General features: G+C 40.3%; 1 protein-coding gene across 1 annotated transcript; it reads right to left on the bottom strand.

The window, feature by feature from the left end:
* Positions 1 to 3,736: 3,736 nt before the first annotated feature.
* Positions 3,737 to 21,234, bottom strand: gdpd4a (glycerophosphodiester phosphodiesterase domain containing 4a). The gene is made up of 16 exons (XM_070906335.1): positions 21,173 to 21,234; positions 19,797 to 19,902; positions 19,151 to 19,254; positions 18,803 to 18,896; positions 18,266 to 18,325; positions 18,064 to 18,162; positions 17,743 to 17,836; positions 15,516 to 15,661; positions 15,183 to 15,265; positions 13,237 to 13,387; positions 12,493 to 12,711; positions 11,630 to 11,787; positions 8,324 to 8,471; positions 6,739 to 6,821; positions 5,400 to 5,479; positions 3,737 to 3,843 (listed from the first exon to the last, which is right to left on the bottom strand). Exons 1-16 carry the CDS (start codon positions 21,232 to 21,234, stop codon positions 3,737 to 3,739), a joined length of 1,794 nt encoding a protein of 597 aa, XP_070762436.1.
* Positions 21,235 to 21,487: the final 253 nt, after the last annotated feature.

The raw sequence follows: 21,487 nt of genomic DNA, 5'->3' as shown, positions 1-21,487 counted from the left end.
GCCTTTCCAGTATCAAACACCAGTGATGGAGCCAAATATAAAACACAGCTTTGATATGGAGGACTTCTACTAGTGGAGTTAAATTCATAACTCCATTTAATAATTCCATTACATGGGCACTGACCTTGAACATACCCTGCTGAATGATTAAACATGGCACTCTTGTAAGCATCAAGACAGCAAAGCAGGTACGTTGTACTGATTATGAATGGGTCAGAAAATGAGAAAGACATCAACAAAGCCTTTGCGACCAAGAAAATCTTTTTTGGTTATAATTGCGTTCACCAGTCTGGCATGAAGGTGGCTGAGATTAAACAATGAGAAGCTGAGTTTAAATAACAGCCTGTGGGCCTGACAATGTGTATCTGGTGTCATTAACTTAATTGTTTTTTCTTTTAGGTCTTCTTTTTGGTTTGAACCCACTAATTTAAGTTTGCTTGCACTAGTATTACTGAAATAACGTGCAGAGCAGCATGCAAGGGTTGCCTGCATGAGAAAACAATGTAAAACAGCCATAACTTAACTGGATGTTTATCTTAAATATAAAGATTTAAATGCTAAAAGATAAGTTTGATAAGTTTGCTTTGTTGAGTTGCCGTGTACCAAGGAAATGTGTATGTCAGCTAGCTGACTCAGACAGAGATCAAATGAAATGTATTTTTGTCCACTTCTCTGCTTTTCATCTGCATGCTCAGTATGTGCCAGTCACTCATTGTTTTGTCAAAATATGACTAAAACACATGTTTTGTTGTTAAGCTTCATCTACAATTCAGCAAGAGTTTGTAACACCGTACAGCTGAATAGTGGAGAAGTGGATTATACTAGAGCAGTTTGAGAAAGTTCTATATAAGAGGAAGCCAGTGAACTCCTGCACTGAACTTCAGTTGGGGGCAATGTAATGTCTGTTTCCCTCATCAGGACAAGAGGCAGCACTCCGGAGGTCAAAAACAGCTCAAGAATCACCTCGTGTGTTGATCTTTTGGGTGGATTATATTTACAATCACTATGCTGACAAATCTGCCATGAAGCTTTCATCAGAGCCTGCTGTTTTTGACCACTAGAGAGCTGCCATTTTGCCTGACTGTGAAATACACAAGTCTCTATGGATGTTGGGATATATCTTTTCAACTGAAAACTTGTCACCACTTGAATCACCACTGGAAATCTCTTTATAGACACCATTAAAGTCTACATGAGCTGAGAGGTTGACACTACCAAGATATATTTTGTGTGAGTATCACTTTAAGAAAGCATCTATAAAACAAAAGTTGGATAAATCCAACACATGCAAGGCTTGAAACGCAATGCATCTCCAAAGCAAATCCAATGCAGTGCTGCATTGTCACCAGACTCGCTCACACAAACGAACGGTCTTATGGTGGGAAACATCATATTCAATAGAATAAATATGGCTGTGCAGTGATTGATAACTATAGCTAAAATGCTTAGCCTACCCAACAGGTCAGCTACTATATTCTCAACAGGAACACAAATACAGTTAAACTAAGTGCTAACCACTTACTCATATTACAATACAATACAGTACATTAAGTTGCTTGGTTGCATTTGCAGTCATGTGATTCTGCACTGTAATTAATTTACTTAGTTATTAGTTCTAGATCGTATTTGCATTGTTTCTGACTTCAGGACTGAGGAATGCATCAACAACAATCTCATTCAGAGGCCTCATGTTGCCTTAAAGTTCTTCAAGACAAATAGTCTATTAACTTCTGATTGCAGGCAAACATATATGTCTGTCTTCAGACATGTTTCAGCAACACGTCAGCCAGACAGACCACAGCCAGGCCTGTGTGAGTCCAACATAAGTCTGAAGGGTGGTACAGGACACACAAGGACAACCCTCAATCCAACCAAATCTTTAACTTAAAAGGTCAGACATTTAGCAAAGTCTCAGAATGGGAGATAAAATGTTAAATGAAAGGCTAGTTGGATAAAATGTGCACATGGATTCAGAGTGCAGTTTAAATGAAATGAGCAGCTGTGTTAAACTGATCCCTTGCAACAGACACCCGCAAGGATGTGCATCCAAGGAGATTTGTCAGAAACTATATTTTTTTATATAAATTACAGTGCTGGATGAATAGTGTCAATAATGTCTTTTTTAATGGCACTTACTGCAGAACGTCCTGCTTCACCTCCAACACTGTGCAGCACACTGGCAAAACCCCTCAGACAATCAAGGCCCCCAACCTCATGGATTTCACACCTGAAAAGTTGAGACAACACTCTGGATTTCAGATCTAAAATCAGTCAGTTTGAGTTAGGACAACATAGCAAAGATGGACTATATAGTCATATGGTATAGTGTGCATATGTTTGTATATTTGAGGAAAAGGCAGATGCTGTATTCGCTGCCTCATAAAAAGAGTACATGGTCTGGTTTCTCAAAAGCATCTTCATCTTTATTTAGAGCAGCTGATACTACATTTGGCACAAATCTGTAGCCAAACTGAAATGACTCCCGGCCAAAACAGTCCTCATATGCTTTTGAGAAACATGGCCCGCTAATACATTCACTTTAGTACAAAACATAAATAGTAACTAACATTACCTTCTCAAGCCTCAGGTTTACATTCATTCTGTCAGTCCAACAGTGTACAGTTCATACACCGCATCCAACAACTCACAGACACAGAGATTAAAATTTAAGACATGGTTTAAGGTTTGGTCTAATGCACCTGATATCTGTACAGCTGAAAATGAAAAAGTATAGGTCCTACAGAAAATACTCCATTTGATCATTGTTCACATGTCTCCTGCTCCGAAGTTTCAATTTTCATCACCATCACCTTTCACTCACTCAGAGCTTCACCTTCACTCTGCCGCTCTTCCTTTGACAAACATTTGGTTTTCACTAGAAACACAAGGCGGAGACAGTGAAAGTGATGTATTACTACAGCAGTATATATTCTTTCTTTTATGAGGTTTAGTTTCTTTAACGTCTCGCGTTGTTGAGCTTGGCTGGTGATGTTGAATGACCAGAGATGAAAATGTTCTCAAGCATGTCGGCCTCCGGGTTAGTGTTTAACGCTCCTCACTGCCCAGGCGTTTGAATGGCATCTATGAGATTACAGTATGGAAATGAACACTGGTGCTCCTAGGCTCGTGTCCAGAGTCCCTCTGCTCCGTCCCTGATGGCAGATCCGTCAATGAGGTTTGGTTCAGCAGTTCAGTTCCTGCAGGAAGTCGGCCCACAGACTGAGAGAGGATGAGAGACGAAGTGGAGAAAGACAAGAGTTTGCCCTCTTCTCTTACTTTACCTGAACATATTTCTCTGTTCTGTTCTTGGTCACTTGTTCTTGTCTCCATCATCTTTTCTCTTTTATTTAAAGGCCCTGAACACATACTTTCTCAATCAACTTCTTATTATGAGTGGCAGAAAATTGTGTGTTCATGTAGGACCTCATCAAAGACAAATGAGTTTTGATTATTTCACATGAATGATTTCTGGGTTCCTCTGAGCTTTTCTCACTGCTTCGAAGTGGGGTGGGGCTTAATTGGAAAAGGGTGCAACATTTGAATTTAAATGTGATAACACATCTTTTAATCCAACTTGATTGTTGCTTATTTAACCATGAATATTCAATGTTATCAGCAAATACTTTCAGGGGCATGTCTCTCTAAACAAGTACTTGCTTTCCAGCTCTCATTATCTGTACCTCTCTATCTTGCCTCTCTCTCTTTCTCTGTCTCTGTCTCTCCGTCTCTCCCCCAGTCACTCCTCTGTGATGGTGGGCAGGTGAGGGATACTGGGTGAACTGGGCGTACTCCGTAGGTCCGGCTGCACGCTGACGCTGGAGATGGACCACACATCACTCAGCTCTGCAAAGGTCAAACAGTTTAGAGTTTATACCTTCACGTCAAGGTGCATTGTGGGTAATTACAGAGGCCATACTGGAGGAGAAAGGGCTCAAGGCAAGGGTGAACCAGAAACATATATGAGGGGGTTGGGGGTGGGGAAAGTACCGGCAGGTATCCAAGCAAAGTTAATGTTAGAATTGAAAGTATATAAACAGGTGTAAGACAGCCATGCATCCATAAATGCAAAGATGAGATTAAAAAAAAAGTACTAGTACAAACTGCTGAGTTTGATCCATAATGCAAGGACACACAAGCTGTATAAAGACTACAGGATTCCTATACTGCAGTAGAGGTCATTGGTGGTTATCAAAGGATTTACAGTATATGGAGTTTGTGATGCCACTTGCAACTCTCTGTACATTAGGCTTGTACAGCACTCAGATAAGGTGTCATTGTGTCAACTACACTTGAGAAGCCTTATTTTGTCTGATAATAGGTACAACATTGAGGTAAAGGGCAATCTACACTAACAGCATTTTTGCTTTAGGTGTCATGTTATTAACATGCACTGTCCCTGTCAAATAAAATTTTAAAAAATCAATTTAAATCACACAAATGTCTCTCTATGGGCTTCATGCTTTTCTTCTCTACAGGAAACATAGAAGCTTGTACAGTTCAAACAGGGTTCTGGGTTCATACAAGGTTCCTGAAGGGCTGACATGCAGGGCTGACATGCAGGGGGTCATGGGTTGAAGACCAAGGGGAGGGAGACGAGGGCTCCTGCTGGGGGGTCAGAGTGGAGGGGGCTCCAACGAACACAGATGACCTCTGAAGAGTCTAATACACACACACACACACACACACACACACACAGACAGACACACAGACCGACACACACAACACACACAGCAGGAGATCACTGCATGCAGTGAAAGTAATCATAAAATAATGTCTTGTCTCTGCTGGACGAGCAACAGCTTGAGCCATCCTACATTTAAATGAATACTCTGACATTTTGGGAAATATGATTGTTTGCTAAGATCAATATCAACTACATCTCTGTGTGTTCAGTACAGAGGATTAGGGTTAGCTAAAGGGCACGTTTGTCTTTGTCTTTTGCGACTCTGAATAAAAGTCTGGTGATTCTTGTGTTGGTGGCTAGTTTGCTCGATGACGAGATACAACATGTAATCAAGACTTCAAACGTGTTGAAAAGTGTTTTTCCTCTTTTAATGAAGACTAGCTGCTCCATTAAAGTGTAAACCTAACTCTGTACTGATCAACAGAGTATTCCTACAACAGCCTGGCCAAGACACTCTCTGTGAGTCTCCATTGTCAATCTTTTGATGATTGTTAGTTAATATCCCTTTTGTCATTCTTTCATTCAAGCAATGACACAAGATGTCTGTCTAACTGCCTCATCAGTAAAGACCTCAAATTATAGTAAACACAGGTAATATCAGCCAGGGTGGAGACATTAGTAAAAACAGAAATGGAACAGCTACATGTATCCATACTGACACAGTGTAGAAACACAAGCTTCATCAAACAGTGAAATAAGAAAAATGTTTTCATGCCTGTCCTGAACTTGCTGTACTGTCCATTCTCGTGAGTCTGACGGCTGCCGGACCAGAAGGGCAGGCCTCTCTCTCTCCACCTGTGACACACACACACACACACACACACACACACACACACACACACACACACAACACCCCAAAGAGAGAGATCAGAGCAGCAGAGAATAACCAAGTGTGTTTCTGTGTTTCCCAAAGTGCTTTGAGACTGCCACATGTACCACTGTAACTGCTTTGATGTGTAGCATGCATGAGGACGTGTGTGTGTGTGTGTGTGTGTGTGTGTGTGTGTGTGTGTGTCTGTGTGTGTGTGTGTGAGGGGGTCCAGGTGAGTGTTGACTAAAGCCCAGGTATAAATAGGGGCAAGAGAGGGTCTGATGATGATGAAAGAGGCCATGAAAAAATATCCAGCCCTTTGTGGTGAGGAGCCTCATCTGGCTGACAGGAAGGGATGAATCTCAGTGACATTCACATTCTCACACCAATCTTTTCATATCCTCAGTCTAAGGGCCAGGCTAAGCTCAAAAGGAACTAGTTTGTACAACAAGCTGTCCAACCATGTCAGAGGGCAAAAGTGTCATAGAGAGAGGCGAGACACGACAATTGCTTGAATATGATCTCTCTTGGAAGGCATTCATAGTGTGTATACACGCACAATAATGTTTGAAATTTGATGTTCGTTTAAGGTCTTATTCTGGATCTGGGCATTACACAAGCCAAATTATCTAATCCGATTTCCTTACACACTGGGACAGCTGTTGACAAGAATTCCCAATGTGCTGACTTAATGGAAACCAAACTCAACAAAAAAATCAGACACAGTGTTTAAATAAAAAAGATTCACACCAATATTTCTGACTCTGAATGATATAATGAGCAGGATGGATGTGTTCACTTCTTTTGGGTTAATCTGTACTTTTTAACTTGTCTGATCACTTGTGTTGTGATGGACTCCACAGTATCTCTGGTATTAAGATTGCAAAACAAATATTATAACTGATATAAATGATAAATGATGCCAATACAAGATTAATCAGCATGTCGCAGGTAGCATTTTGGTGTTGTCTTGTCTCTCTGTGTCATCTCTGTAGTCATGTTTCACTCACACATTCTCCACATCATTACATTGATCAAAAACACATTTGTCTTCATTCTCTTCACATCATATGGCCACACTGACATCTCAGATTACATATTAATAATAAAACCTCATCAGCAGACAGGATGACTCAGCCCTGCACAGCTTCACCACCCCAACACAAGATGTTCCAATTAGCAGAGGAGGATCATTACATATTATATATTAGCAGTGTGTGCGCGTATGTGTGTGTCTACGCACCAATGGAATATGAAAACTGCAATGATGAGGAAGGCAGACACAGCATCAGTCATAATCCACATTAAACTATATTCCTCCGGAGTCTGGAGAGAGACAGAGAGAGGAAGCGTTGATTACATTTTCTGAAACAAAATGCTCCTCAGATCTGTTGGGAGCATGAACATGAATATCATTATTTCATTTAGTGACCATAAAGTATTGAAAACTCGTATTAAAAACGTAATCTAACTCATTTGATTTTACACAGACTTGTAGGCAATGAGGGAAAAGGTTTATGTAACCAAAAGGTCACAGGCTCAATCTTCAAACATCCACAATACCTGCTGAAGAGATTTTCAAACAGAACCTCCTGCCTGCTCAGTGAAAGTCACAGTTGATAAGAGCAAATTCCAGATGTCTAAAATATAAATGTACAAGTCTGGAGCCATCGTCCCAAAACAGCCTAAGGTTAAAAGTAGCTCCTAAGTGCCCAAGTTAGGAGAAAGAAAAAATAAGGGCAGTGTCAGTCTTAACATAAACCTCCTAAATTTTTGGTCTAAGAGCAATTCACAAAGCATTTAGTACTACAAGTAGCTCCTAAGTCTGTGAGAAGTTAGAGGCAGAACAATAGATTTGAAAATGTTGCTGTTGGTTTATAAATCACAGAGAAGCCAAAATACATTTGACAAATTTTACTTTTTATTGTTTTTTTGTTTTTAAAATGTTGCTCTAATGCATTGAATTGCTTCTGTGTATGAAATGTGTTGACAAAACAAAGCTGCCTTGCCATCAGAAAGATTTGTTGGAATATCTTTCTATTTCTAGCAGACAAACCTTGGACAAATCTGACCATCTGTTAAGTAGCACAAACATGGACTCAAAGCACAAAAAACAGATGCAAAGTGCCTCAACATTTTGGTAGGCTAGCTATGTGCCATTACTATATTTTGTTTTTTGTTGTTTCTGACAGCAAATGTTGAAAGTTTATAATAGTCACCATGTAGAGCCACTTTTTAAACGATAACCTGTTTCACTTATTGTGTCTTTTTGAAAAGTTGCAACATCATACTGTGTTTTCAGTCATTTTAATATTCTCATAATCTAAAATAAAACGATTGAACAGTAATTACTTTGTTAGCATTTATCAACAATGTATCTCATGAGTCTTCATCACAGAAATGTTGTCAAAACTATGTGGGTAATGAGTACAGACGGCGAGCACTACAGAAAATAACCTCAAGTGGAGTGGGACTTCAGCTCTCTGTAGCAGTGTTATTGTTCAAAGGGACACTCCATTGATCAGTTTTCATCAGTTATAATGTCTTCTGTGGCTCTGAAGGGGGCTTTTCTAAAGCAAAAACAACCCAGGGTTATGAGTGATATTATTGAGTTGATTAATGGGAAATGTAAGATCCAGTGTTTTTGGCACTTCACCCATTCTTTTTTAATCTGTCTCTTGTGGATCCCCAAACTTCATGGAAGTACAACACTGAATCACTGGAGTACTTGTTCAAATTCAACTATTTGTCTTTTGCTTCACGGCCAACCTTAATTAACCTTCACATCACAGATCATAACATCTGATAACAGAGTTGAATCTGCTCACCATGAGGAAGAGTGGCTTGTTGATGTTGGACAGGATGTGGATGGAGTTGGTGGTTACGGACTGAGCTCCGGCACACCAGGCCAGAGTGTAGAGCCACGGCTGGCTGATCACATACAGGTTAGTACTGATGTTCACTGACTGGTACTTACTGTAGAGAGAGAGAGAAATGAAAAATTGTTGTTTAAAAAATCCAGGAGAAACACAAAGAGGGACACAAGTGACTCAACACCCTGTACGATTACAAAAACAATACATTAGCACAAATCATCCAACCCAATCAAATTATACACAACTGAAATTACAAAAACTTAAAATGCACCAACACAATAGCCCATATCTCACCACTATAGCTAATAAAAAGCTGAAGAAAACACTGATGGTTTACAGACTCAGTGACCACAACCTTGGAAACAGGAAGCACAGACAAACATGACTACCAAGTGACGACAGGCTGCCTTCTCACTGTGAAGACAGAGCTTCACTTGCTCAATGAGAGCACAAAATATACTGATCAGAAAGCTAGCATCATATGTCCAGAAATCACCACAAACACAAGGGTAACCTTCCTTACATCTTCTATGTATTTGCTTACTGTAACCAAATATAAAACAATCGCCTTCTTCATTCCCCCTTGCTCTACCCTTATATTTATTTATCTATTCAAGGATTGTACTTTAACATTTTTGTTGTCTTGTGATTATTAATCTACTTTATTTTGTTTTCTTATTGACATGTACTATTCAATTACATATAATTTGGCATTGGCAATAATGTAACAATCAACATTCATGCCAGTAAAGCTTATTGGATTTGATTTGACTTGAGAGAAAAGAGAGATAGAAAGAAGGGAAGGTAACAGGAGAGGAGGAAGTACGGCATGAACGATGGGGTTGGTGTTTACAAGATGGAGGGGAAAGAATGAAGGGAGGTTAATGAGAGGACAGAAAGAAAGTACAGACAGACAGAGAAGGAGAGTGTTTGGAGGAGGGTTTGGATTAGAAAGAAATGAAAGATGGAGAAGGAGGAAGAGAGTGGTGTAATTTATCACAATGGCGGTATTAAAGTCACCTCTCTCTCACTCACACACAAACAAACAGGTATCTCTCTCTTATCCCTGACTGTTTGTTAGGATGAAAGTGTCCTTTGAAAGTCTAATGATCATCTGGTAAGGTAAACAGAAATACAGAAAAACAGACACAGGATGAGGGAGAGAACAGAGAGAGAGAGAGAGAGAGAGAGAGAGAGAGAGATTTTCTATTAAGAGGAAGATCAGAGCTGAAAGGAAGTTATTCTTTGCCAGGTTGGCAGGTTATACAACCTGGAGTTGTATAATGTCCCGGAGTTGTATAATATCGTTATTATTTCTGGTTGTGACATCACACTGGAGGGTCAGTTCAAAACAGTTTGTTCCGATGGTGCGATTCCATCTTATTAAAAAGATGTTGAAACAGTGAGGAGTACCAGCTTCATACTTTATCAGCACTTAATAACTTCTGACTGCAAAATTCACCCTAAAACTAAACACCTCTTATTTAAAAGGTAACACAACCAGCAGTACGCAACAGAAACAATCCAACTCTGTTTTGCACTGCAATCAATGAACACTTTGTGCTTAATCATTGGTGCTGAAAAAACTGAAGTGGAACTTCTTTTACCATCCACTTTCACGGACTGCTTGTGAATGCTATGAAAAGTAAAAAAATATGAACATGTGATATATGATCTTTACAATCATTGCGGTCACTAAAATTTGTTTTAATTAAGTCACCAACTCCACAATGGGGGGAAACATCATGAGGGACATGAGGGTACCGAGTACCTAATTAATACCAGTGCATTATATTTCTCCTTACTTAAAATCTATTTGCCTAACTCTGTGGAACTTATCTTTTTTTATGTAAAGTAATGAGGCCTGGGCCTACAGTGGCACTACAAACTGAGTTGGCACCTGATAACGGATAGTGGAAAATTTTTATTTTATCATGACATTTTCAAAGAAACAGCATTGGATGTAGATCGGCAGTGCATCCCTAATTTCAATTTAAACATTTCATTTTAATTAAGAGTGGGTGGACTTACTTGAGGCATTCTGTATTACAAAGATACCAAAAAGATTAAGTATTGTTGATGAACTGATATCTAAGTGAAAGTATTGTTAACTATACTTGGAAAATGACCCAATCCTGGTAGTGATATTCTACAGTTTGTCCATTAGAGATGGAGAAGAACTCTTATTCCCTTCTAATCATCAGTAAATCCCTGTACAGTTGCACTATAAAAGAATCAGCATGTAAGGTTTGACCATATCTTTTTAATGATGCTCTGATTATAATAATCACACATGCAAAATGCTTACGATGTCTTTGAGACAACTGTTACCACACAATGTAGCAAAATGATTCATCCAATCAGGCATCTCTAGTAGGTGACGAATACGGTGCCATCAAAGCTGATATTTCCATGAGATGTTACAGTGAAGATGAATAAACAGCAACAAGGGAAAACTATTTCAGTGGACCAGGTGAGTTGTGTTGAAAACCATCAATGTGTGAGTCACTCAACCATCTTTCTAGCCTCTTTCTTTCCAGATTGTTCTCCCACAGCTTCTGTTTATGTAAAAGTACCTCCCACTTGTTTCTCTTGTACTACTTATCAGCCTCTCTTACCCTGTTCTCTTCTAAACCACCTCCTCTTATTTGAACTCCCATCTCCAGCCTGCCTGTACCTCTTCCACTGCTTCTCCTCACCTCTTTCTCCTCCTCCTTCATATCACTCCAACCAATTCTCTCCTCTACTGAATAAGCTCCTTTTTACCCATGTTTTCCTTTCCTCTATTTCTCTTCCATCTCTCCTTCTCACTCCTGCCATGAACTTCTCATCTACCTACCCTTCAACCCCCCCCCCCCCCCCCCCCCCCCCCCCCCCCCCCCTCACCTGAGGCTGTTCAACAAGCAATGACATGGAGTCACTGAGGATGTGGTGGCCATCTGTACCTTGAGTTACATAACTAGACACATGTGCGCGCGCACACACACACACACACACACACACACACACACACAGGGGTGTTTTACGGGTAGATGGATACGATTGCGTAACATAATCGAGTGCTTGAATGTAATGTATGTGTATATCTATTTTCATTTTAAATCTGTGAATTCATCAGAAATTAACAATGCAAATAAATGCAAACATCCACATTTAAATTGTATTTTAGAATTTGTATTTGTGGAGTGGTGATCATTGCAAGAGGACTTTGTTTCCTGCACACGGTGCTGATCAGTGTCTTCTTGCAGCAGTGTGTACCTGATCTGTTGTTGTGACATGGTGCTGTAGTGCAGGTTTAGTCGGGTGATGTGGCCGTCTGTCAGTTCCTGAATAGAAGCCTTTTCTCCAGAGGTCTGCTGCAGCTCTGGGTCCACAGCCTGGACCAGCTCCCTGTCCTCAGATGGCAGCCACAGCACCTACACACAAACACATAGGCACAATGTACAGATGCACATAAACATACACACATCCACAAATGCACAAAATACGATGACACCACTTGCAACAATCAATAAATGACAGAGGAAAAACTACTCTTGAAGATATTCAAATCAGAGATGTCCTTCACTCTGGAATACTGCTGTACAATCAGAGTGGACTTTGTGTTTCTGTAGTTGCAACAACTCTGACAGTAAGACATCTTCTCTCTAGCGGATTGCGTCACGTCAATTTCAGGAGTTGGAACCTGTCAAATTAAATTTTCATTCACATCATACCAACAATTTTCAGATGATCAAAGTAATAGTTTTGAACAAAGACCTTCCGTATTTGGATTAAGAAGCTTGCGAAAAATAAGGTTTTCCAAATTCAGTAGGTTACACCTGTTATTTCAGTGCGCCAGATACATATTTAATAAACATTACATATTCTGCTGCTATGTAAATATAGTATATAGTATCAGATTGGACTCAGTATCAGCAGATATTCCATATTAAAGGACTCTGTTTGAGACCAAAAAACTTAATCGGGACCCTAATTAAAGTACATGCTATGGATATGTTTGCAGAGCAATGGTAGCCAGAGAGAAACAAACCTAACAAATATATTACATAATACAATTTTAAGTCAGATTTCAACTGGATGTGAAAAACCTTTTACATACATCCACCCTCCACAGTTACCTGTGAGGAGTTGATGTGGGCCTGCACCACCTGCAAAGTGGTGTTGATGTATGACTGACTGTAGGGATGTCCGTGTGGTGGCCTGTGCAGGTCAAACAGCACTAGTCTGCTGCTAACGGCCGCTACCTCCAGGAACTGGGCCAATGAGGGGACAGATTGGTTCTGGGCCTGGGAGCAGTCCGCCTCAGATAGGGACGACACGGTACCAAAGGGATCCCTCTGTAAGAGAGAGTGCGTTGCAGTTATGTTGAAAAGAAGATCATCATCAAGAAAAAATATTGATGGAAAAATACCAGTAATATAAGAATCAGGTTTATTTACTCGATAGAACTAGCACTGTGCTCATCATAAGAAGTCCTAGTGGTTACTGGTTAACTAGGACCTGGTCAGTGTTCCCTTCCAACAGGAAATACAATATTTAGATGCATGGGGGACCTCAAATTACCTTTGGAAACTCTGTCTAATGTACAGTGCACCGAAAGGATGTGCTCTATTTCTAATTCACTCTTTGCAGTTTTCAACATTACAGGCCACAACATCCATGTTATTCACATGTAGCCATTTTTATATAAATCTGGACTCCAATTTGGTAAATTTCCATGTTTTTACATGAATTTCCTTCTCTCAAGGCTCAGTGAATAATTCAGCCTCTTACTTTTATGAAATAAAATAAAGACCACATTTGCAAAGTTGCTGTAAAGATGAAATTTGGAGATGTATTTTTACAGTCTGTCTCAGTCTCACCGATAAGAACCAGTCGCCAGCATTCAGCTGCTGCAGCTCAGCCCAGGTAAACATGGAGGCATCGAGGTGTGTTCGATTTGGGAAAACCTCAGCGACATTAGTGGTTCTCCTCAGAGTGGAGTCATGCATCAGGAAGGGAACGCCATCATAACTACAGAGATGGATATATGGAAATATAAAGAGTGACAAAGTGAAGAATCAGGATGTAAACAGGGAAAGTGAAGGACACAAAAATGAGAGGTAAGTGGTGACAAGGGAATATGAACAAAAGTAAAGGAGAGCAGGGATGAGGAGTGAAAAGGAAAGGAAAAGAAACAAGGAAAGGAGAGGAATTAAGGGGAGAAGAGGACGATTAAATTCACCAAAAAGCATTTAATTCTCCTAAACTCTGTTCAAAACACCAGCAATCACATTATGTCTGGCTTTCACAAAGCCATCTGTCTTTCGTGAACCCACAAACACAAGCAATCTCAGTGAGCCTCTCATCTCAATTAATCCCACAAGTGATATCAGTTATGTACATGCCCATAAATACAGACAGACAGACAGATTCACACACACACACACACACACACACACTAATAGATTGCCTCACGAAACCCTTGACAGTTTAATACAGGAATTGCCAAGTAGCCACAATCATTCATGCAGACCACACACATCCTTCGTACACACACAGGAAATACCAGACTCACCAGACTCAACAGCAGCATTGGATTAAGCTATCCCGCTAACGCTGAGTCATGCCGTGTTGCTAATCTTCCTGTTTTCGGGCTGTAAAATAGTGTGTAACCCACCAGCCGTGGGCAAATGGGAAGGCTAACAGCTAACTGGATTAGAATGGCAGTAATCACCTTAGCGCTGAGGGTAGCACGCTAGCATCTGATCTGTGCAATTACCACCAAGGCACAGACTCAGCATCAGTTCACTGTTGAGGGACTACAGCGCTGATAATTTTAGCAGTAAGAAAACATGTTGTGATCTTTTGTGTTATTAAACACTGTTAATGATTTAATAATTGCACTGAAAAAGATAATTGTGTCACCTTGACACAATTATGAATGTACATTTTAATAATTTGTTCAATTAATCAGGAAGTCACTAATCAATGGACATTCATTGTCACAGGCTGCACCAATTTCAATATTAGAGTTTTAAACTCCTGTAATCTGAGTTTAGCTGTATTTCTAAAAACCTTTTCCTGCGATTAGCTGTTTGGCTTTTATAATACATGTTGCTTAATAGGGACAGTAAATAAATTTCATGATCTTTAGAATAAAGAAATGATATTGAAAGTTATTATTAGAAATAATTTAAGTAAATGAAAGTGGTGCTATTATTGTCATGCCATATGGCACGTGGTACAGTATAAGCAGGATGATCCACTCATGGACTTTTTCTTAAAGATGACAAACCACTTCTTGTTATCGGGTGGTTCTCGAATACATGCACACAAAACCAGAATCACCACCAGCACCATTTTAAAAAGGCACCCTGTGCACTTTTCTTGTTACATTAACATTCAGTTTCTCACCAAAACAAGAAACAAATAAAACAGCGAGTTGTTCAGCAAAACATTGTTCTATAGCCCTACTAGTGGTCAGAAGCTCCACAGAGCACCGTGAAGTTAGCAAAAGTGTTTCGTGTTTGTTTTCGGGGTTTTTTGTTTTCAATTCCCACACGGCACAAGGAATGATCAGGAAACCTGAGAAAGTTGGCTTCTCCAGTTTTGACGTCAGACGAATGAAGAAGCCGCAATGGCCACTGCAGTGATAACAGTGTTGTTACAAGACTGATCCAGAAAAGATGCAGGACAGAACACAAGAGTACATGTTCCACACACACACACACACACACACACACACACACACACACACACACACACACACACACACACACACACACACACACACACACACACACACACAGGTGAGAGCAGGTAATACCTGATGGTGACGTCAGTCTCCAGTCCGTCTCCTCCAGCTTCCACTGCCTTCTCAAACGACATCACAGTGTTCTCTGGAGCAAGCTACACACACACACACACACACGCACACACACAACACACACACACACACACACACACACACACACACACACACACACATACAATGAGACAAAAACATTCCTGGGGACTGCAGATATAAGTTAGATATATAGCCTATCTGGCTCAACAGTTGTGTTGTGCAAGGCCCCCGTTCAATAAACTAAACTAAACAAAGTCAGTAAAACACAGACTTTACGAGAGATCCAGCTCTCATGGTTCACTTCAGTCTCACCATTGGAGCTCCTCTGTGTCCGATGAGTGTTGGGGCGGGTCCTAGCGTTCCTGTCTCTTTAATGCAGGGTGAGTACATTCCCAGAGGGACCAGGTAGAGAGAGAACAGCACAGACAGGTAGAGTCCCAGGACAGCCACCTGACGCACTGAAGAACACACAACAACACAAAGATATTGTTGATGTAAAAACGTATTCATCTTTTGTTAAATCCAGAACTCCTACTAGTTTACTTTATTGCAGATGAATTCAAACAGAAGTCGTCATCTCTGGAACAGTGAACAGGGGTTCCCAAAGTGGGTGCCCACTTTTTTATATACAATATAATATTAAATCTAACAGACAGATAAGTATCTGTATATATATATGCATGTTATATTGGGGGTTGGGTGGCTCTGGGTGCCATGAGAAAAAAATCCATTGATTAACTTTGGGAACCACCGCTCCGGAGGTATACCAAAAAACGCATTTAGGGTCCTGACCCACAGTTTTCAGCCAACATTAGTGAGAGTCTGTTTATATGCGTGTTTGTATAAAGTTTGTCAGCATAAAGTGTCATTTCTTAAGTACCAGTACACTGATTTATTAGCTACACAAAGGCTTCATATGAAATCTGCACATTACATCATGGTTGATATTAACTCTGCAAAAAAACACACACACGGAGTCCATCTGCAGTACACTGTGCCATACACACACAAACAAAACCAAAAACCATTCTGTGTATCTGTTTTCAAGCCTTTAAAAATGGTCCAATTAAGGGTTATAGGAGTGTGCTGGTGTAGAAATTAGAACTTAATCAGGATTATATACAGTAAATCTTTCCTGATAGGATCAACATGGTGGTCTGGTGCTGAGCAGCAGCCATATGGGCAACAGGCACAATGACGGCCGTCTGGTTAGGAAGCAAATCTGACATTGCCTTGCGACAGCCGCGTCATCGTCATTCAGCGTGTTTTCCTCTGTATTCGCTCCAATGTGTGCTTTTTTCTGGCTGTCAAGACTACAAACAATCTCTATGTTGGTGGACATAAGTCACTGCATGTGGCATGTCTAGTTTTTGCAAGTTTTAATAATCTTAAAGGTCTGCTTCCAGCTTAACCCAGCATCCTTCCCTTCTCACATCTAAAGTTCCATTAGTGCTTGAATTCACTAAAATCCAAGCTTGGGTGGGTGTTCATCTCAATACCGTATTACAGGGGAGAGCTATATTACATCCTGTGCTTTGGCTCCCTTATCTTTTGCCAGGAGAGACCCCCGACATGACTCAGCATCACTCTACCCGCTGACTCACCATGGCAACCAGAGACAGTACCCATGGAGACCAAAGAGAGACGCAGAGAGACATAGAGGTCAAAGCCATTCAGTGGAGAGGACAAGGCAGTCAGAAACAATGCAAGACAGACAGAGTGAACCAAAGAGAAGTAAAAAAGAAACAGATAGCAGCAAAAGGGGCAGAGCAGGTAAGAAAGGAGGTCAGAATGATCAAGAGAACAAAAAACAAGAGAAAGAATGAATGAAAAAAGACAGAAAGCATCAGAGAGACAAAGTGAAGAGAGCAAAATTGTGACATTGATTTTCTGTTACAAGGAAGTGGAGAGAGAGAACGAGGGATGGGGAGGGCAGGGAGGTTTACAGCTGTATAATACCTGCCAGATAAGTGCGTCACAATGCTGAAGGGTATGTTTGATTTCAGAATAGCTCTATTCCTGGCGGGCGGAGCAGCTCAGTACTACAACAACTGAAGCTTTTAGACCCAAAACTGTTCATTGTCTGCCAGCGATCAGCCAATATGTAATCTCAACAAGGTCCTTCAGCCCTTTCTTCCCTCCAGTTACTGCAGTCACGTCGATGAGAGATTGGTTGTGCTTGTCACTAGATTTCTACTCTTCTGTCTCTCCTTCTCTGTAACATTGCCAAACATTGAGTATTTTGATGAACAAAGGGTCCCGAAGGGACTGGCTAAGCTGTTAGGGGGGTTGAATTGAGGCAAGGGGAAAGTAAATCAATCAGTTTAAAATACTCAGCGAGGGTGAACAAGTTTAAGTGTTTAGGTTACAATATTTACTCCAAAAAGTACTTTTATTTTTCCAGCAACCGCTGACCACTGTTTACATTTTGTACTGTTTCATTTTGATACAGATCTGCACATTTAAAGTTGCTACCCATTACAACAATTATTTACCTTCCGCTGTTAGCTTCAAAGCTCACAAAGACTCACTTGCTTACCTTTCTTGTTCATGCGGAAGAAGTGCAATGCTATTGGCCAGGAGAGAATCGCCATTAGTGAGACTGCAGCCACATGGAGGAAAGGTGCTGTCACCTAAAGATGAAAAAGGAAAAGAATGACAGAAGACAGAGAGAAAGTTAAGGGATTGGCCAAGATGTCAGCACAGTCTAAAATATTTCACTCAAAATATAAAGCACAAATGACAGTTTGTATGAACACAATATAAATAGCAATAGTATTTGCTGTCACTAATAAAATGTTTAAAATTAAAATTATGAAATTCTCTCCACTGATTGGCTGTTGTGTCAGGATTGACTAACTTGCAGGGAGAGAAGGAGAGTCTTCCACTCTTTGCTCCAGAGGTCAGACAGGATGGCGGTGGCTGTGACGGAGAACGCCAATGACACCACGATGCCAGTCTGACACAAACACAGGAGGACGAGAAAACACAACGTATAAAATAAAAATACAAATAACTGTCTGTCAGTGTTTGTGTTTATTTATTCTCTGTGAGTGTGATACCTTGTGGCTCCAGTGAAGGTACAGCCTCTGACCCTCAGAAAGCAGACACACCGCCAGCACCTGAACAATGTTTAGACATCTATTAAAAATTGTTACATAAAGCTGCTTCAGGTAACACTCTCCTACATGGGTTTTGCTTCTTTTGAAACTGACTAAACCAGAGTGCTTGAAACAATGTGTTTCAAACCATGTCGGTTCTGGACAGTGAGAAAAAAATAAAATGAAGTGACTCAGGTTCTGGTCACTACTGTTAATCTGTGGATAGAATAGAAGCAGTGAAGTCAAATGTCTTGCTCAAGAACACCACAGTAGCTGTAAAAGGGATGGGTTTTCCCATCTACACAAAGGTTTTCTCAGCATATCGAGGGATTTGATCTGGAAACCTTCAATCGACACAGGTGCATAGAGTGTATAATCAGACCTCTGAATACTAGGTGTTTTTTGTTTGCTTCTTTTTGATTTGTTGAGTCTATACTATATTTCATCTTGGTGCAAGTGATTAAACTAGACAGGTTGAAGTAATATCAGTGTGTGTACCAGCAGTAGGGCGATGTACGTGAAGAGACCAGCAGCAACGACCAGCAGGACCAGAGACCAGGGAAACCAGAAACCCAGAGTCCCAAAGTTAAACCTGAAGAGGCCCAAGAAAAACCATTGAGAGATATGAGATAGTGTGCTTCATGTTTTCAAGATTTTTATGCATTCGTTTATTCATTATTAGGATGATCAATTCACTCATTCTTTTACGTTATTTGTTTATTCAAGACAATTAACCCTTACCCCATCATGATGACAACAAATCATAACAAAAAACATACTGTAACTAATATGAATGTGTGTGCTCCTGCCAACAAGTATGTAGAGTATGTGCGCTGTGTGACCCACCAGTCAAAGTCTATGTAGTCGTTCTGAGCTTCAGTCCAGAAATAGAGGAATAAAAAACTCAGGAAGAAGGTGAGGATCAGGAGGCCAAAACTGCCACACTCCACCTGTAACGCACACACAGATGTCATTTTTTGTCTCATCAAACTACCAACTTCTACCTAAATAAAGTCATGAAACAGTTATTTGAATGATTAACTACTAAATCTTTCAAGTGCACTTTGATCAAATGTTTTAGTTTTTAACCCTTTAATGTTTCAAAAGGTCAAAGGCTTTCCCATGTTAACAGGATGTATAATCATAATTGGAGGCAAAACAGCAACTCCCTGATGCTACTCAATCTGGCAGATACAGAGGAAGTCAATCATATTAGCAAGTGCATATGGAAGCAGTATATTTTGTTATAAGCTGACAGAGTAAATATGTGCTGATAATTTTTCACAGAAAAGCAGTAACTGACTGTAGGAGTCAGCAAGTCAGACGGAGGAAAACTGGCTGGGGAATCAATACTCTCTGCATGATCAGCAAACTAACCAAACTCAACTCACTGCTTATAGATGGTGCTGTGTGTGTGTGTGTGTGTGTGTGTGTGTATGTGTGTGTGTGTGTGTGTGTATGTGTGTGTGCATGTGTGGTTTTGTGTGTTTACCTTGCTGCAGCAGCACTCTCCTGGCTGCGCCCGGGCTCTTTGGTATCGTCTCCATTGGCACCCATAGAGGCCGGCCAGGCAGGAGACAAATGGCTGGTGTTCATACCTAGTAAAGTCAATTAGGAATTAACCAAAGAACTAACCCAGATAAGGACTAAAATGTGGTATATTTTAAAAGACACTGAGCAGTATATTACATGATTAATGAAATTATTACTTTAAAAAATATTTTAAAGATACAGTATTCTGAAAAACAATTTGTCTTCTAGAGGAGCCTATTTTATTTAAGCTGGCTGTGGAGCACTGGAAACAAAATAAATTCTGATGAAACTGAGCAACCGGGTGTAATATTTCTGTTCCAATAGCAGGTTCTATTTTGGATCTGGTTCCGGGTTGATAAAATACCCAGATTCACTAAGCTCTAAGGCTAACGAACCTCATATCAAACCTTTCATCTCTCCTTACGCTTTTTAATTTACAATGTGCAAAACATTCAGACAGCATTTTCTAAGTTTTAGCAGGTGCTGACTGTCAGGCATCAATGATGAGTGTGGTTGGGTTTGATCTGAAATGTTTTTTGCCATTCAACAAGGCCAACAGAGTAAAGATGCCTCACTAGTGAACCAATTGAGCTGCCAATTGAGTTCTGAATCAGGACCTCCAGTATTTCAAGCAAGTAGCTTGTGAAGAATAAAGTGTGCAAAAGATACTGATTGATACTGGATTCAGATTTAACAAAATGGTACCAAACCCAACTCTACCACTGTGTTTCATAAACATACAGAAGTCATACCAATTTGTCATAAAAATAGCCCTCTGTAGATGATGCATTCAGGCTATCTCTGTACAGAAAGGAGTACTGTGACTCATCCTTCTGTGCAGACACAGACAGTTCTCCATGAAAAGAGAACACAGCAAAGTTTGTAGATCATCCTGAGTAACAGAGATATTGCTGCCAACTGTTTTTTTGTTTTGTTTGTCATTTTCTAGTGCTTTAAAAAATGAAATTATATTCAGCTACATTGTATTAGGGTGCTGGCAGAAGATCTCTAAAACATTTGTTTGTTTGTTTTATTTTGTGACAGATGGTCACTCCACTTATTACTACAAATTGCAGACCATTTTAAACACAAGTGCTGTCTTCAAAGCATTGTGAATGCATACAAAAACTAAGGACTGCTACCTGTCTCCATAGTTACTGCAACAGTTTCCACAACAACCAATAATGCAAGCAAAGTCACTCATTTTGAGTTCAAAATGGCTTTAAAGGGTATTATAGAGAAATCAGACACATGTTAGAGAATAAACTTTTCTTTACATTGAGGTGTAAGCGTCATCACTGGTCGGTGATGATGGTGATGTGTGTTGTTCTGTACCTTTGCAGCAGCTGCCGCCGCACCACCTTTAGCTTCCCCAGCTTCAGTCTGGTCACGGGCATACACTCACCCACAGCCCGGCATCACAGAGAGAGAGAGAGAGAGAGAGAGAGAGAGAGATGAGGAAGATGAAAAAGGCACAGGAGAGAGAGAGAGGATGGAGGAAAAAAAGGCAGGACTGTTGGCCACCAAACCACCTTCACCTAGAGGGAGAGAAGAAAGTTTGAATCAATTTAAAATGTATTTATAGGAAAACTAGACTCAGCAGGACTCTGCTCACACTGTGTATGTGTTTGAGTCCTGGTTTTATTCCTG

This window comes from Enoplosus armatus, chromosome 5 (genome assembly GCF_043641665.1).
Source record: "Enoplosus armatus isolate fEnoArm2 chromosome 5, fEnoArm2.hap1, whole genome shotgun sequence".
Classification (NCBI taxonomy): domain Eukaryota; kingdom Metazoa; phylum Chordata; class Actinopteri; order Centrarchiformes; family Enoplosidae; genus Enoplosus; species Enoplosus armatus.
The sequence above is the reverse complement of the archived record's forward strand: the minus strand, read 5'-3'. Positions and strand labels throughout refer to the sequence as shown.